The sequence below is a fragment of the Phalacrocorax carbo genome, chromosome 1, assembly GCF_963921805.1.
Source record: "Phalacrocorax carbo chromosome 1, bPhaCar2.1, whole genome shotgun sequence".
Taxonomy (NCBI): Eukaryota; Metazoa; Chordata; class Aves; order Suliformes; family Phalacrocoracidae; genus Phalacrocorax; species Phalacrocorax carbo.
The window spans coordinates 174,099,461-174,118,185 of record NC_087513.1 but is presented as its reverse complement, the minus strand read 5'-3'; the positions used below and the strand labels follow the sequence as shown (position 1 = coordinate 174,118,185).

Genomic DNA, 18,725 nt, shown 5'->3' with positions numbered 1-18,725 from the left:
GGGCTGAAGGAAAGATTTGGAAAGTAAGTTCCTCACCCCTTACAGTAGTATTGTGCAGCAAGATCTTACATTTAGAAGTGAGTTTTGGATGGCAGATTAACACTTGTGTTTTTGTATTTACCTATAGTACAACTGTATTGTGGGCAATATGTCACAGGCCTTGACAGAAGAAGTCATGGCAACACTTAGGTAGTGTCTCCATCAGGTTCTAACTAAATGTCCCAAAACTCTAACTTAATCGTGCAAACTTTAAAAAATTTATACTTCACCCTTGAGTGAGCACATTTTTCTACATAGAACTTAGGTTAATCTGGCCATTTAAAAACAATTCAGTGTAAATCCACATCTTTTTAGTTTATGGTTATGTGCAAACCAGATGGGAACATGAAACCTGGTTTCTTAAATAACTTGCACAAAATGTTATGCCAGGAGCTGCGCTAAAGTTGGCAGCTATGATGAAGATTTTATTAGCATGAATACAGGAATTTTCAGAATGGATTTTCAGAAATGACAGAGATAAACAGTGTATATTATTAATACAAATAAATGCTTGAATAAGCAAGATTTTGAAAAATAAAAATTATTTTCCAGTTACAAAGTGCTGCTAAAATGTTTCCAACAGAGAACCAAAATTGCTAGGAACATTCAAAATCTTCACCTACATTATAAAGAAGCTATTTTTCCAAGTAGATAAGCTATAAGAATGAAACTGTTAAGCAGTTAAGGAACTCTGGGATAAGGAAAAATTTCTGGTATGGCAATACCTATGGCTAAAATAATATACATAGCTAATTGATGACCGAGTCTCCCTTTCAGAGTCCAATAGTTTTAAACCTACTAGACAGGTTTAGATCAGATGAGCCAGAAGTACTTAAGTTAAGTACTTAACTTAACTTAAGAAGTTAAGTGCTTCCTGGGTCCAGCAATGTTCCCATAATGGGGTGAGATCTAGGAATATACCAGGACCTGCTTTCCACAAAAGGAAACCTTTTTTACATAGCCTGGGAGCTATGCTGTACTTCAAAGGTACCTGGTTTTGGTAACTGGAGACAAAGGTCAGGGGTCACATAGGGGTATGCTCCCATAGATATGTTTAAATGTAGGCCACGGTAACTTAGGCAACTTTAATAGCTGGAACTAGCTTGTAAATCAACTTTACAAGCTAGAAGTCAGCTTGTCAAAGTTTAGAAACAGAAGGTTACCAATGCACATGAAGGTCAAATTTTGTAGTCTTATATATGAAATCAAATAGCTCACAGAAAATGAAAGAAGGGAAAATAGTAGGGCAAATAGTGAAATCAAAGTTTGGTTGCCATAGTAGTTCATACTTGTCAGGTGTCATTTAGCATGTGCTCTATCCCAATCTTCATTTTTAGATACCTCTGTAATACCAGTGATCACTGTTCCAATTAAGAAAATAAATTTAGAATGAAATAGAGCACCACATATATTCCAGAGAACCTTAGTATCATGTAGCTCTTATGAAACACTGCTCAAGTGAAAATAGACAAAGGTACAGAAATCACCATGTAGTGGGACAGTTAGTTAGCAGCAGAGTGTTTATATTCCCAAGATATGAGCAAGATGGGCATCAGGGGTGGAATCTAGCCTTGCTGACATAGCACCTAAAGAAACAACTCTTCTCAAACCAATGTCTTAACTCCCTATGTCATCAAAGGTGAGAAAGGGATGCCACTGAAGGCCTCCAAAGGACAGTCTACATTTGAAAGTGCAGGTACCTAAATCAGGTCACCAGACCATATTTTTCTAGGTCAGTAGCAACATAGATTTGTTGACTTTCAACTGAATGGTTCTTGATGATTCTGGACTCGTTAGGTTAAAGAGGACAGGAGCATAAGCATGTTGAATGTCTCTATAAAGTCAGACTTCTTCACTCTGCTTAAATCATCATGAACTTCAAAATTGCTCTTGATTTGAAGGTCCAAGAGATTTTAAGTTTACTCATTTTTTGTCAAAGGAATTGCACTAATGGACAGACTTCCAACATAGCCCTAAAATATCAAATAACCTTGCCTTTGCATATTTCTAACATGAATGTTACACAAAAGCACAGAAGTTTATGCACTTTCTGTATCTCATTTGTTGGAACTAAAGAAGGATAACAGGTAAAATGTAGATATCTGAATAAATGTCAAATCAAATTACAAATATCTAGTGGTAAGGGAGAAAGGCCTTTAAAATGAAAGCAAAGGATCTTCAGCCAGAAGGAGAGAAGACTCCATGCCTCTGCTACATATCTGTATAACCAGGTTAGTCTAGTTACAGGCAGCAAACAAAACCTAAAATAGGTAGGCAATTTCAGATGTCAGATATTTTTTAGGTATCTCTACAATACTGCAGATCTGGCCTGCAGATCACTGGGCCCGTTCTGTGCAACTTCATTCCATTCTGTTCCGGGATTTGGCAGTTTAGGTTCTGTAGAGGTAAAGTACCAATCCTTCCAGCGTTCCTCAGATAACTTGCAGCGTTTTAGTCCAAATGCTGAGTTTTAGAAGTTGGAAGAACAGTCTTTCTAATTAAAGAAAGGAGTAATTTCTTCCTTGATATCTTGAGGAACATTGCCATTAGATTACAGACTCTAATACGGGAATCAGAAAGCTGTGTATTCTGAATGAAAATGCTTCAACTTGAGCACTATTTTAATACTGATTTAGAGAGGAGGAGGAGAACTGAGAAGGTAACACTGTCCACCAGCAGCCTACTGTGTTCCCAGACCTACAACAGTTGGGTTTCTCATATATATATTGACTTTATGACTTACCTCGTAACATCTGATACCTAGCCACCTTTACAATATTTATGACAATTGTGAGTGTGCTAGAACTTTTTTTTTAAATATAGTTACCTTAATAACAGATGTCTCAACTCTGGATGGAGGACTCTGCACTTGTGCTGCTGCTGCCATGTTGGCGATGGTACTAAGGTGATTCATCTGGCTCATTGCCATCGTGACAGATGCTGGAGGTAGGCTCACAGGAATTAACGGGTGGGGCATCATCATAAAAGGAAGTTCCAATCCTGGTGGGGGGAAAAAATAGGGAAATAGGTTTCTGCATCTTTGTACAACATTGGCTTTTTTTTCTCCTGATGGAAATATTCACGTGATGGGTGACAAGATGGTTCACATTGCAGGACAAAGCAGCTATATGTCAGTTCTCTTCCAGGATATGCATGGGTAAATCACTAGCAACCATGGGGGGTTTCACAAGGAGAGGCTGTTAGGCCTCTTAGTTTGTTCATATCAGTGTAATGTATGATATCATTGCTAAGCAATGGCTATTTATTATCTTTTCTAATATCTGCTGTAAGGTGCCTTAGCAATGCATTATTATGCCACTGATGCACAGGTTAGCAGCTATTTTAAGTATCAATTTTATTGCATATGTATTTGTTCTTTATTGTCTCCACTTCCCCTGCTTAATACTTTAAAGGAAGTATTCCAATATTCCCCACATCTTTGGTTTTTCACAGCCTATTTATATAAACACAAAATAAAGACAGGAATTGGAAAACTGCTGATGTTAGTGCTGAAAGATGTCAACCCGTACCATTTGGCAGAAGGTGGTTCTGTTGAAGAGGGTTGAGAGGACGGCTAACTGGAACATTATGCTGTCCAGGCAAGTTGGGGTGGTTAACAGAGGCCTGTGATCCTTGGGTGGGGGGAGACTGAAGTTTTTCTTTATCCCAAGAACCATCAGTGCTGCCTGTGGGGAATGAATATATATTATTGGATGAAGGAAGACTCTAAATTTTTAATGTTTGAATTTGCAAGTGGCTTTTTTTTTTTTAAGATGGGGGTTGGGGGAAGGACTTTTGGGTTTTTTTTTTTCCACCCTCTGAAAAATATATGCAATGATAGCTTTTTAAAGAGTTAGAACAGAATCCTAAAAGTATTATAGTTGTGCTCATTCACATTTTCTGTTTGATGTAAATTTTACACATACTTTTGCCATTCTTAGCAAGTAAAACTATATATGGCATTTGTTTTATACATGATAGAATATTTTTGCCTGCAAAATGTCTAAAAAAAGAATATTGCCTGTTATGCCAATTAAAATTTAAACTACTTTCATACTACTTCTTGTATTTGTGAATAAATAAACATTATAGGAAGTTAACTAAAAAAAAAATTTATTGAGGGCACCAACATGCATGTATATGTGCTTGGCTGACAATTCTATTTTGTATATTCAACTTTTATTTCATATTATTAATTAAAAGGTAAGGGATTATTAATTGATTCCTGCAGTCTTCTGGTAGTGGAACAGACTAACAGCAAGGAAGCATGTGGACAAATAAGTGTTGAGACGAGCAGTAATTCATTAATTTGAGAAATACCCTTTTTCACTATTGCAGACCACCTCATAAAAAATACCCACAGAATTAAACAGAAGGATACAATTGAAGGACAATACTAAAAATTCATATAATATTATTAAGTTGTACATTTATATATAATGAAAACTTTAAAATCTTTCAATCTGGTGACATATTATTCATGGTGCATATTCATGTATAATGCTGAGATTGAGTATATGTATGTTTACACAAACGAGGTAATCTATACACTCATTTTATGAGCTTATTTACCATATACAATCAATAGACAATGCCTGAATGTATTAATAAGTATGTATATATGCATGTGGTCTCAGCAGTATTAATATACACATCAGCAATATATGATTGCTTCCTTTTTCATATAGAGCACAATTTCACCCTCCTGACTTTGAAAGTTTCTACTATTTTCACGGGAATTTCCCTTGATAAGGACTTTAGGATAACACCAACCAAGACCTATTTAATCTATACTCAAATTCTATTCAGCATTAGGGATCACAGCAAAGTGCATATTTCTGAATGCTTTTCTATATACATCTTACTACTTACATGAACAACAGGGCCTAAAAAACAACAGGACTAATACCAACTCCTCCTTAGTTCAGTAGAAACGAGATTAGCACATTAGTCTTGACATTTTTTAACACTGTTTTCATGGGATGAGAAAATCACAAAAGTTGGTAGAATTCCAATTTAATTTCTCTAGATCTATTAAAAACCTGATTGTAAAAGCTGTACAACATAGTTTATAATGAAAAATACTCCATTATTGCCATGATTTTCTTTCCCTAGTTACTTCATGAAGACAGTTAAGGCTCAATATAAATTCTAACTCATTAGCTCAATACTGTCTCAATCCCAGTGTAAATTGTTCAGAAGTAGGTAATGAAAATTCAGTCCAAACTCTCCCGCAATCAAACAAAGCAATTTTATGAAACAATGAAAAGAATCAATTATACGAGATACTTTTATTATTTTACAAGAAATTGTCATAACCTTTATGCAGCGTACATAGTTGAGTTGGTTAATACATGACTTGAATCTCATCACCTCTGATAAGTGAACATGTTTTCTTGTATTTTGAGAACTCAGGCTCAAAAAACCATGAACCTACTTTCAAACACATACGTAACTGAAGGAGCTAAATCTTAGATGGAATATTTTTTTTCCTTCTAATTTTCTTTCCTCCAATTTTCTGCTTTTTGCCCCTGTGGCATATACATTTCACTTCCTTTGAATATTCTTCCATTAAAAAATATGACCCTAGAAATGAAAGTTATAGTTCATCTCATTTAATTTTAGCCAAAATGTAGGTGTTGATGCATATCCAATAGAGGAAAACAGGTAGGTCCAAATGGTCCTTAGCCTATCTTAGGACAGGTGTCTGTAAAATAATGAAGTTGTTTTTATGGTACTTAGGGCTTCATTAAATAACAGCCTCTGAAAATCTGACTACATAATGTTAAACCCCAAGCAGGAACAAGCCCAATCTTAATTTTTGCATCTGTTCAGAAAAGTTAAAGAGAGAACTTTGTTCTGGCAGATCTTGCAGAGGAGCACATGCTGCTTGTCCCTCTTGCTCTAGTTTCATGCTGGATGTGGTACTGACTGTCCTGCTGTGGCTGATGTGAGGGCAGCAAAAGCCCTCTACGCTGGCTAGTTTAGCACAAGTGTGATTGCTCTGTGATTCAGATGAAGTCAGCACTGCCCGGTGATCAGGTAATGCCCAAATGAAATGAAGAGGGAAAGGCTGCAAGAGACGAATGGAATGAGTGGTCTCTGGGCATGCCTTCATCTGTGCAGTAACTGCAGAAGAAGATTTTACAAATGGCGTAGACTTAGACGGTTTAGGTAAGATGAATCTGGGCAAGAATGTCTTGGGTTTGTAGCTACAAACCCTCCTGTCTTCACCATCCACTGAAAATTCTTTTTCGGACATTTATTTTTTGTTCTTCATAAAAAACAGAGATAGAAAAGGCTATGTTTGTAAAATATATTTCAGACTTGGAGCAAAATTCTCTAATTTACATGTAAAGTTACAGTATTCTTAACAAGGTCACCTTTTTACAAATGCTTTAAGCTTATTGTTTTGTACTTTCCCATCAAAACATGATGACATCCACATGTCATATATATAGGAATACAGATAATACATAAATATACATTAGTAATTATATGAATATTTGTTAATATTATAAGCAAGGAAGATTTTTGCATTGTATAGGGCTGGTGAATTCCCAGTAATAAGGTATTTTCCCTATTTATTAGCAAGATCTTCTACAGTACAGTTAATTTCGTGTTACACACTGATGTTCTATATGGAGATGGACTCAATTCTGCTGTGAACCTCCCTAACCTGGTCACAGAATTTTGCACAGTCAGTCATAGATTGCCAATTATGGCACAGCTTATGTGGCTCAGAAATTAGAGCTTTTCTAAATCAGTACTCCCTTCTGCCTGAGAATTACAGTGTCAATTGTTTTAGAGTGATATCAAACCCAATAATAAATTGGAAGAGAGAAGGCAAGCTTCAGAAAGCAAAGTTTCGAGGCTAGCGTTTAGTCAGTGACAGATTCTTTAATACTTGGAGTCTGGCATCGTCTGTCAAGATTTGTTTACAAGGAAAATGATTCATAGACAGAATCCAATCCATAACATTAGAAACCACTTTCAAACTACAGGCTATTGCACTCCTGAACACTTTAAGTGGACAGACACAGATACAAATAGTCTTGACCATTTGCTGTGTTTTTCTTATGTTAGTTAAGCGGAACAATTTTCCTCTTAGAGGAAACAGTTATTTTCATTAATGTCAAAGGGAAATAAGTGTTATTCCTTAGACACTACTCACCGTCTGCACAACTAAGTGCAAGCTACCAGTTCTGCCACTTTTTACATTTTATTTGGATTTAATGCGTACGGTGGTTTCAAAGAGTATTAAAAATCTGTTGCCTTCTTCTTCGTCACTTGTTGCCCTTCTGGAGGCTTATGTTTTTCCAGTTTCCATCAGTGGCTGTCAAGTCTTTGTAATAGGATTAAAAGCTTGGACACCTGATATCCCTGGGTGCTGCAGTTCACCCTCATAAAAGCTGTTTGCTTTAAATTGAGAGAAAATCAGTTTTTAGTGGCATAATTAATTAAATTATGCAAAGTGTTCCAGATTCAGCATAACACTTTCTGAAGCAGCAATTGGAAGCTCTACATTGCATTCAAACTGCATTTCAATTGATGCTGCACTAGGCTGACCGTACAGTAGCATTTTCAAGGCTTTCAAGCACAAGGGATCCAATTTTGAAATGCAGATGCTTAATGTTGAGTGCTCAAACCCCATACATGTGCACTTGAATAGGCAATTCGGTAGCCAACTACGTATTTCATGTGCTATAGCGCTCATACGAGCACTCAAAAATTTGAAATGGAACTTCCAAATATACGTACTTGTGTTTAAAAACTGGGCTTAGATTGTCTCACATTTACTCATCACAGACAACCTGATGGAACAAAATTGACAATACATTTTCATAATTTAAAAGGCGGACTACAGAATTCAGTGTTTTCCCCATCACCAACATTTCAGCACAGATTTTCCATAATGTGAGTTACCTTCTCCCATAATCAGCGGTTACACAACAAACCATTATTTGTACACTGAAGTGGGTCTGTAAAAGCCTGATGTCTGGATTATTTGTATTCATTAGTAGCACAATTAGGTAGCTAAGGACAGTAATAATAAATGAAAACAATTCTGGACTGGAAGGTAATGCAGCCAAGGAAAAGAAAATGAATCAGAAAACTACACTGTACAATGACAGCCTTGCAAACAAACTCTGATCTAAATGTACCAGAGTCATTTTTACAGTCACATCTCTTATTTGCTTGTTCCTTTTCCTTTCTCTTTCTCATCCCATTAGGATTCATCTTGCATAAATTTAGGTTCCTACAACATGAGTTGAGGAGTTTAGTTCCTGTGATAGTCAACACGGATCTAGCCAACAGGCTCTGGAGAACTGTTGAGCTCCCTCTGTGGGAGACAGTCCTATCTTTGGTCAGCTGAATCTGAATCTCCTGCTTCCAGGGACTAGAGTCCAAACTCAACTGCCTAAACACACACCACCTCAGGTGGCCAAAATAATTTGAGATGAGTCTTGCAGGGGTGGTGAGTACAACACAGCACCTGTAGGAGACCCCATGGCTATCTGGAGATGTAGATCAAGCAGGATACTCGAGAGTATCTGAGATAGTAGCACACACCTATGCCTAGGCAACTAAAGCAAATCTTTTTTAATTAGAAGTGGATTTTAGAAATTAAGATTAGGCTATCTGCCAGGCCCTCAGGTCTTCCCCTTCCTTTCATGTGGAAAACTTGGATATTTTATGGCATACGAGAGAACACTTCAAGCCTGTCTTTGGGCAAGTGAATCCCAGCCCTGTCTCGGGAATTGTTTCAGCTACTATTACAAACACAAGCAATATCACACGGCAAAAACACAAAAGAGAGCCTCAGCTTCTACTAACAACTCAAACCACTACTGGTTTTTTTCCTGTTTTGTGTACTACTGGTCGTCTTTGAGTCCCCTAATCTTGCTGTTATCTTCTGCTTGCTGAAACAATTTGTATCTCAGCAACAATTACCAAACAAAGCATCGGTATCAGCTGTGTTGGCTCATTTTTCTGAAGTGGACTATTCACTATCTAGGCTATTTACGTCCAATGGAAAATATGCATAATCAGTGTGCTAAAAGTTGGTAATCTTAGCATCCTGACAGTGAGGGAACCTCTTCATAAAACTGTCTAAACCAAACCCTGCTGCTTTAGCCTTTGAATTGTTGTAAATTTGTGGTTCCAGTTTTGTATAATTCAGTCTCCTGAAATCAGCTGTAGTATTTACCTGCAATATATTAGTATTCTGAAACTGTATAAAGGACAGACATCGATAGATAAAGGCACTTTTGTAAGACCCCTATGTTACTGCTGTACCATTAAAAGCAAAAAGACTTTTGCCGTATGTAAACAGTATCTGTCTCATATCATCGATACTTTAAAAAAAATTATTACTAGCTCTTTTGAGATCACAGAGTGATCAGGAGAGCAAGTACTATGACATAGGAAAATAATAAGTTTCCCAAGACTTCTTTGGAAGATTTTGTATTCTGCTCTAGATCAGGAATTTTAAATTTTTTCTTACCCCCCACTCCCCCACAAAGGCTTGCCTTGTCGTTTTATGATTATATAATCATGCTTATGCTCTTAAATAGACCATGAGCGCTGTGGCCTGATAATTGTAAGTTTTTATCATTTTCTCTAACATAGTGGGTTTATGGGTCTGTTATTTGTAGTTCTGCTATTATTACGATGGAGCACAAATAGGTATAGCAGCAAATTCTGGGGAAAAACAAAACAAAACAAGACAAAACAACCTGTTCTTTGACAAACATTTTCCCACAGAAATATATAAAGGAGAAGCCAAGAGAACCTTTAAGATCACATACGATTTCTTCTTTGCAGATAACGGTAGCAATCTGAAGAACAGGTTTTAGCCTCAATCATGTTGACTGCTTCATTCACTGTCTTGGTTTTTTTGCATAGGTTTTTCTTGGCAATGGCAGAGAAATGATAACTGCACTTTGCGTTGTAAGCCAGATTTGTACCCACTTCACTCACTCCTTCCATGCTTATGTTCTGATAAATAAAAACTGCAATACAAACTGGCAATTCCAGGAAATAAGATGGAATTCTATATGCTGAAGATCATAGTACATGCTTAATCGTTAATCAGAAAAGACTAAATTTATATACACTAATAAGTGAAAGAATTTTTTACACTGACAATGAAACCCATGGAATATATATGTTATATTCTATACTAATCCTTCATTATTTCACCAAAAAGATAACACATGAAAAGCTTTTTTAAATTTCAATTTAATGAATAATGAAACTGTCCAATACAAGTGAAAGCTCAGCAATTCAGTTCCAGGTTGTGTGACATTTACCTAAAAATAGATTTTCCATTTGTCTCCTTTCGCAATTACCTAACTCGGCCTCATTTCATAGATAATATACAGTTTATTTTTATGGTTATATAATTTTATAAGAGAAGAGTGCACTCGAGACAAGTAAATTTGTGACATCATCAAGAACTAAAAAATTAACTGCAGTTGTATGCACTGTATTCAGGAAAATAACAACCAGACAACATTTTACTGTCAGGTGCACCTGAGCAAATATGCTAACTTCAGAGCAGAAAGCTAGAATTACAGCTAGTCCCTTGATCTAGAGTCTTCATAATATGAAGACTAATGAGCTATCAGAGGCCAACCAAAACCAGCAAAAACCTACATTTTCTTTATCCTTCAACATGATAAACATCAAAAATTTAGTGAACATCTCCATCATATCTGTATGTGCTTATTTATTAAAAATTCCCATTTAATAGATAATATATTACTATATATTCTCACTGTATGCAATTGTGTATATTAATATCGTCTGTATGCTTAAGGAAAAGGTGAGACAGAATATTCTCAACTGAATAGTATATAACTTTGTGTTTAGAACATTTTCTGGGAAATATGGATTTAAGTTGTTTTAGCATAAGATCTCCTGTTGCTTCAGTTTATGAAGAAGTTATGCTCACTCAATTTTTTGCTCTGTATAATCAGTATAATAGGCTCAGTATAATAAGCTTCATTTTAGTACAATGGAAACTAAAACAGACTGGTCCAGAACCTTGTCCAAGGAGAAAGATGCAGGTTTGAGCTTCTAAGTGATAGTATTGTGATTCAGGCCTATGGGCAAGTGCCTAGGCTTTGCAGAAAACATGGATTTGGATGGGAGTTTGTGTTTTACATCTGCACTGGTCTGATGTGGACCATGACTTCTGACCCTTACTACTTCTAATCTGAGTTTTACAGCACCTAATTCTAAATCAGCAGTGCTCAAAAACAAAACAAACAAAAAAAAGGCAAACCAAAGCAATATACTATATATCCGTTTGGTTACTTGTCTTCCTCCTTTTCTTTATCTTTACTAAAGAATTACCTTGAATGACCTAAAAAGTTTTAAAAGTAATAACTAATCACTGTTCATTTAAATCAAAAAGAAAAATCCTGCAGATTTTCAGGATACCTAAGTACAGCTGATAGTCCTGTAATATAATAAACTAACAGAAAAAATTAGTAGAAAATCCTCAGTAAATATACCAAAGTTCAAAAAGTATGCATAGACAAAGTGCATAAAGTGAGAAACCCAAGTTCCCTACTGCCTTCTGTAACCAGAAAGATACATACAACTAGTATGACCACACTTTGCCCCACCTATTTCAGCTGTCTTACAATATGGAAAAATAAAAGATGCAAGATACATTGAACTTGAAGCACTGAAATTAAAAGTGAGCAGACCTCCATAAACTCATGTTCAGTTTATGCAGGAAGAGATGCACCAGGGATGAAAATGCAAAGCAGGGAGGTTGACATATTGCATGTAATCGTGTTTATTGATGATTTAAAAAAAATATTGCTGAACTAAACTACTTCTATTTCCAGCACAAATGCTACATGAACGCTTAACACAGCCTCTGTGAGGCTGCACACAGAATACCTTAAACATTTTTCTTCAGATTTTTACTCCTTGATTTTTAAAATAATTTTCTCAGAAAACAAGGCTAAATTATCAAAAAATCCATCCTTATAAAGAAACAGATTAATATCCAGTCTTAAGCAAATTTTATAGCAAGGTCTCATAGCAATTACATCCCTGTGTTCTCTGGGAAAATAACCACAAGTTGGCTGCATGAAATCCCACCAGCTGCAACAAGTTTCAGACACTCTCCAGAGCACATGGCTGTGATTCCCATCCCGGGAAAAGCAGATTTGTGTTTGCCCAGATCTTGGCTTGATGTGAAGTGTGGGGCTGGGCACACCTTGCCCCAGGAACAGAGGTTTCCTAATCGATGTCGTGTCTCTTCTACACTAGAAAACTGCTGTAGGAAAGCCAGAAGACTGCACGAGCTCTGAGGCTCGTAAAGCAATCACCCCCTCCTCTATGAAGCAGGTGCTGAGTCAAGTTGTCTATACAGCTTTGACTTAGCTCTCTCATGACCATTCTGATATAGTCTGTATTTTTAGCTCTTCTATAGTCTTTTTGTAAATTTGCAGTAGTAGTGTCACACCTCAAAGGAATCCAGTGATGATGATGATAATAATAATTATTATTACTATTAAATATGCCCTGCCCTTTTCTTAGCTCTTAGGTACACAACTTCACAACCTCAGTGTTATTTGAACACGTATGTATGTATCTGTGTGTACATCTCTACCTTTGTGTCACACACATACAGGCACATACCACTCATACATAAATGATACAACAAATTGTCACCTAGAAATTTACTAAAAATATGATCTTTTCAAACACTTGGATTTGTATACGGAGCATATATGTCAAACAGCTCAAAATCCAGTATGCTCAGCCCAGCAAAAAATATCATACCATGAATCATGCTTCCTTCATTGAGGTTTAACACATATATTGTGTTCACTGCAGACTAAGAGTCATTATTACAGCTCAGCTGTTATCCAGTACTTCATTATGCTACAGTAACTTCATTGTGCGCTTAAGCCTTTAAGTTTTTTTCTGTATTTCCATATCCCAAGACAGATGACCATGCCATTCTGTTACTCAAAGAAGGAAATCTTATCTAAGAGTTCATGGATACTGAGTCTTGATTTTGGACTGCTGAAACTGTTCCAGCACGTGATTTATTGTTTTCTTAGGATGATGATGACAAAAATGACAACTACTATGACTAGTACTAACAGCAGTAGTAATCGTATATGATGCTTAGAGCAGGTGGACAGTTCTGACCCCAAAGGTCTTACGGTGTGGAAATACTGTAAGAAACAGTATGTACACACAGACAACAGACTACAAGGAATTTCACTGAGTAAGGCAGATCTATATATAAATGCGTATCTGTTATAATTGCTTCTCAAAATTGCTGCTGCTGAAGGAACATTTTCTCTTTGAGATTTAGTCTACTAATATTTTCATATTTATTTACATATAGATACCCTACCGCATTCACAACTGCTGCTGTTTTTCTGACTGGAGCCTTACAAAAATGATCAAAGGTAAAATCCTAATGCAAAGTCAGCCGAAAGTATGAAATTGGATTAAGAGGGTAGGAATATGAAAATGGCATACCTTAAACGGTAGATTTCTTAAATATTTTCTTGGGGTTTTGTGATTTTGGGGTGGGGAAGGGGGGTAACTACTTTCTAATTAATTTTGGTATTTTTGTTTCAGTTTTAAAATGGAAAGACATCACTATCTTTAAGATATTTAAAACAAAATATTTATTTTCCTTTACTTCTGAACATCACTGTTACCAACAGCCATCTCTACTGGCAAAAATTTTCACCTACTGTGGAAGAGACAAAAGAGCCAAGCCAGTGTTTGACACAAAAGCCTGTTGTCACTAAATGATTGCATGTTATGATGATTTTCTCAATATTGGCTTTAGAGTTGTCTCTTTGTTTTTTTCTGTACTAGTTCTAGGACAAGAAAGTTCTCCTAAGCTATTATACCAAGATTTAGTACTCTGAACTTTACCAACCCCACATGAATTTATAGTCATTCTAGTCATTGTAGTACCTTAGAGCAAACCAATTTTTGCAGAATGCACACACCTTTTAATTGTACTTTAAACAATGTGTCTAACTGTGTCTTAGACAAAATTCCTAGCATGGGATTTACATCCAGATCCATCTCACCTAGTAAAAATTGGGATGGTAGACTCCTTTAGTGGTCAGGAAGATACATAAACACATGTCTTATTCTGTTTCCTAGCTCCATCAATCTTTCTTCATGACCAGTAATTCAGCTGGTCAGAGATGAGGGGAGGTACATAACAGGAGAGACAGTAGGTACATACATAGGAGAGCCAAAAAAGTGGTTTTTCTTCACCTTGCCTTGACTCCATTATAAATAATATTCTTCACATCAGAATTGTGAGCACAATGTTTCTCAGTGTTAAGTCTCCCAAACTTAAGTCTCTCAGACTCAAGCCTGACAAACAAGGGGATGTTACCATGCATTAGTATTTTACATTGTCCAACTCAGTATCGCGTATTTGTAGATTATCACTCATCCTAAGTTTCTCAAAGCCATATGAAAACGCCTCAGTTGGTTGTCTGGATTCCACTATGGTGGCCAGGCACCTGAAAGTTGCTTGAAACTGTTTTACCACACCGGAGCTGGCAGTGTGTTTTGTTGTGTACAATCCATCGTTACAGAGCATTATTGACTACAGAGAACTCAGCGCTGCTAATTCTTAGCTACCTTATGTCAGATGAGAAGGATCTGGATGTAAATCTTTGTCTAGTGTTTTCTTTAATGCACAACACTAGGAATGTTGTCGAATGGGTTATTCTGAAAAACTGTTAGCTTCTACCATAAGTGTTTTCTTGGTTTTACCCAAAAGCCACGATGCGTCCCTTCAAGAGCAGGTAAGCACATTATCTCATGTCCCTCTTACACTATTGAGAATAGGTTTCCAGGTCTTCACTTTGATAGGAGTGTCAGACAAAGCAGCGTCCTAAATATCTTTCAAGGGTTGCTGGGACAATCTGATGTTCAGGGATTCGGATTCTGGGATTATCACTAATATATCAAAACCATCAGGTCGTGCTAACCACTACATCTGTCTACCTTCACCACAACCCAACCTCCACTTTGTCTATTACAGCATAAAGACAAGCCACAGCAGAATCTTTTGAAGTGCTGGACTGTAAAACCATGTCATTTTCTTGTATAATAAACGCATCTGAGAACGCACTCATGAATGTCTTACATGCTTCTCAACACGGCCTAAGAGGTCTTTTCCTCTGTAAGACACAAAATGCATGTGCAAAGAGAAAAATTCGTGCACAATGAGTTGTAAAATTAGTTATTACTCTTGCATATAAGAAAATACAAGTAACTGATCCTTTGTAATACGAGCTGCTTAAGTAAAAAAAAGCAACAATTTAATTTCAGATTGAAAACTCCCTGGCACAGACCTCGAACTAAAATACTATGCAAGTGCCAGAAGTTTTCCTGATGCTTAAGGAAAAATATGCAAAAAATGTGTCTGCTTTTCTAAATACTAAAAACTTTTTAATTCTGATTTAAGACTTTTGTCTCTTTAAAATGAACATCTTTTTTCAAAAGCTTTGTTTTTGCAAACAATCTGTCTAGTATATAGCCAATATAGATTTCTGACAAAAATAAACTTAATACAGTAGAAGCTGCATTTCTCACTTTTAAATCATCAAGGTATAAATATACAGACAAATCATTAACAGGCGACAATTATCCCAGAAATCAAATTTGGCCTAAAGTCCAGAATAACTTAGAGTGGTATTCCTAGAAATAGAATTATAAGTAGTAGCACCTGACATTTGGCACACAAATTTGGCACACAGCTTACATGCCCCGCAAGATGTAGAATACATCATTCCACAATTATACTCCACAACAGGAAAACCTCTACAAATCATTTCTAAAAATCTTTCCCTTTAAAAGCTTAAGACTGAAATGCAGTTTCCATTGAAGTCAGTGAGACTTGACTAAGGCCCAAATTTCATTCCGGTTGCTTTGATGTACCAGTCTGAGCACAGCTGAGTACAAAGATACAAGTTCTGATTCAAAGTAGAGCCGAGGCATGTTAGCCCAATGGATGTACAAATACTAAAAACTGGCTAAAAACTTTATTAACTTGTGGTTAATCTACCAAGGGATAAATACGTTATTTAAATATGAGATGGATGATAACAGAGTATTTGTCCGGTTAAGTGATTCACTAAAAAAAAGGAAATTTAAAAATCAAGACTACCTTTAGTTTCCACAGGGATTTCTGCGCAGCCTTCAGGATTGATACAGTGTTAAAGTATTAGTACAATTTTTCAAGCAGATTACTCTGAACATAATGCTTTGAAAAACTTAAAAAAGGAGAACAGATAGCAAATGTCATTTCTTTCATAGCTACAAAATGCAAACTCCAAGTGTTTTAACCTAATGAATAAATGAGTTTGTCCTTTATGTATAAAATATAGTTTGTGTTTGTTACACAAGTTTTTTAATAATAGATGAATTTTAGGTTTGCTTCAACATATTCAATAAAGTGTGATTAATTTGGTTTTTCAAAAATGCAAACTAGACATTACTATATTACTCTGCAAAATGCACAGCTTGCAACATTATTGTCTCTGTGGGATCTTAAATTGAATTGTAAAATGTGTCTTATTTCCAGTTTGATTTATGTAAGAAATTGCAGTGGATAATGCCCTTTTTGAAGTTTCAGTGCTTTCTGCAAAGAAAAAATACATAACTAAAAATCATGACATAGCTTATTATAAATCACAGCAAAGTTTTATCCTTACATAATGTTCCATATAAAAATCATATACTGATGCCACATACTATGTTCAATTCAGTGAATTAACTTTTTTGAAGTTTCGTATTATGACAGATTATATAACGCATTTTTGACATGTTCTGTGATTTTATTGCGATATTCTAAGTAATTACCAAATCTCTTTTTCTCTAAAAAAGCTTTCCTGTGCCCTGAGAATTAATCTATGATACCATTTAACTTGGCTTTTTGAAGTAAATATCACTAGATAAAAAGCCAGCTGGTTCTGAATAATGGGATACTTGAATGAATGTATTAGTGTTTGAAAATGAGAGTACAAATCTTTTAAAAAGATTAATTTCCATAAGAAAGATAGCTCACAGATCTACAAAAGAATAAATTCAAAACATAATAAACTGGCAGAAAGAGAGGTAGATTAAAGTAAAGGCAGCAGCACCTTGTTATTGCAGCTGTTGTATAGCAGTGATTCTGTATCAATTACAACATTTGGTAGGTATGGGCAGCCTCTTCAAAGGTTTCAGCATAAAGCTTGAGCCTGGAATACACAGTGCACCCTACGTAATAACTTGAGTGATTAATTTTTTTTCTTAACAGGACAGAACTTTTGTTCCTAACAATCGAGTCTTTGGGAAGAGTTACAAAGACGCTTCTGACTTCAATGTGAAAAGCTAACATCAGTTTTGTTTTTTATTAAAGATTTGGATATGAATTTATCTTTATTATGAAAAGAGCTTGGCTTTATCACAGCACACAAATGCTGACATCAGCATGTTAACTGACTCTTGTTGTCCTATGGACTTTATTTTCAATATCCTGTTTCAAAACATGTTTCCTTGAACGTGTCTAGGATTCTGTTCACACAATTACTTTGGCCAAATATTAATGAAAACAAAGTTTGCTGATGCCACTAAGTACTGTGGGTTTGCATAAAACAAATTCTAAGGCTCAAGGAATTAAATTGCATAGGGACAAACTTTAATGTATGGGGGGGGTGGTTTGTTTTCTGATGATGGGACTAGTCTAGGTATACATGTTCTTCACTGATATGTGTGGAAGTCAGCTTGATCTGAGTAACATATTCTGGACAATCTAGTGAATTTGCCATAAAACACCATATCCTTGAAAGATGTTATAAAGCATCATGTTAGTAAAGTGCAGGGAATTGCACCTGCCAAATCCAAACAACAAACCGTGAGACTGTCTTCTACAGTAACAGCCATGAAGTGCTGAAAATGCTAGTACCGATATAATTTAGACAAGAAAAGTTGTAAGTCCAAAAATAATGTTCTTTTCTTGCAAAACTGCTGGAGAGCAGGTCTAGCAGAATCACGGAGACCTGTGTGTCTGGAGCATACCAGTGCAGCTGCAAGCAAGCAGCAAATTTCTAAACAAGTCTAATGGACATATGAAACACAACTGCAGAAATATCTACCTGCCTTAGCCAGATTCAGACTGACTTTCAAGTGATCAGCACCAGCTAAACTAGTGTCATCTTAATGACAAATTTTAACTCCTTCATCCAAAGCTTAGAAGCATTAAACTAAATTAAAATATTTCAATACTGAAAGATATTCCTATTTCTCTCCTGACTTGTTCTCTGTGGAAGCTGAATCATTGCTGCTGTTGAAACCTAGAACGATGAATAACGGCCTGAGGGCAGACATGAAAGAAAGAAGTTTCAGATAAAAATTTCAGCTTAAAATTTTACCAAGTTATAACAGTCATTACTGAAGACACAGCCTATACATAAACGGTACTACGTGTCTATATATGTGCATGTTCTTATATATCCACGTGAAAGACAAGATCCAGCATAATTTTTAAGAGCTTCCTAACAGAAGAGTCTCTAGAACACTGCAATTTAAAAAACATTTGTAACGTAAAAGTTATAAAAACATTCAGAACTGGATTAAAGTACCCTGTCCGGAACTTCCATTTTGTTCTAGTA

General features: G+C 36.0%; 1 protein-coding gene across 6 annotated transcripts in view; it reads right to left on the bottom strand.

Annotated features, from left to right (window-relative positions):
• The window catches only part of DACH1 (dachshund family transcription factor 1), a 364,327-nt gene that overhangs the window by 116,540 nt on the left and 229,062 nt on the right, over positions 1 to 18,725 (bottom strand). For 3 of the 6 annotated variants that reach the window (XM_064440761.1, XM_064440764.1, XM_064440762.1), the window contains exons 4-5: positions 3,570 to 3,725; positions 2,867 to 3,039 (exon numbers count right to left, since the gene is read on the bottom strand). In XM_064440761.1, coding sequence (XP_064296831.1) covers positions 2,867 to 3,039; positions 3,570 to 3,725 — 329 coding nt within the window. The remainder of the gene's footprint in view (positions 1 to 2,866; positions 3,040 to 3,569; positions 3,726 to 18,725) is intronic. The other 3 variants (XM_064440765.1, XM_064440766.1, XM_064440767.1) reach the window with 1 other exon arrangement.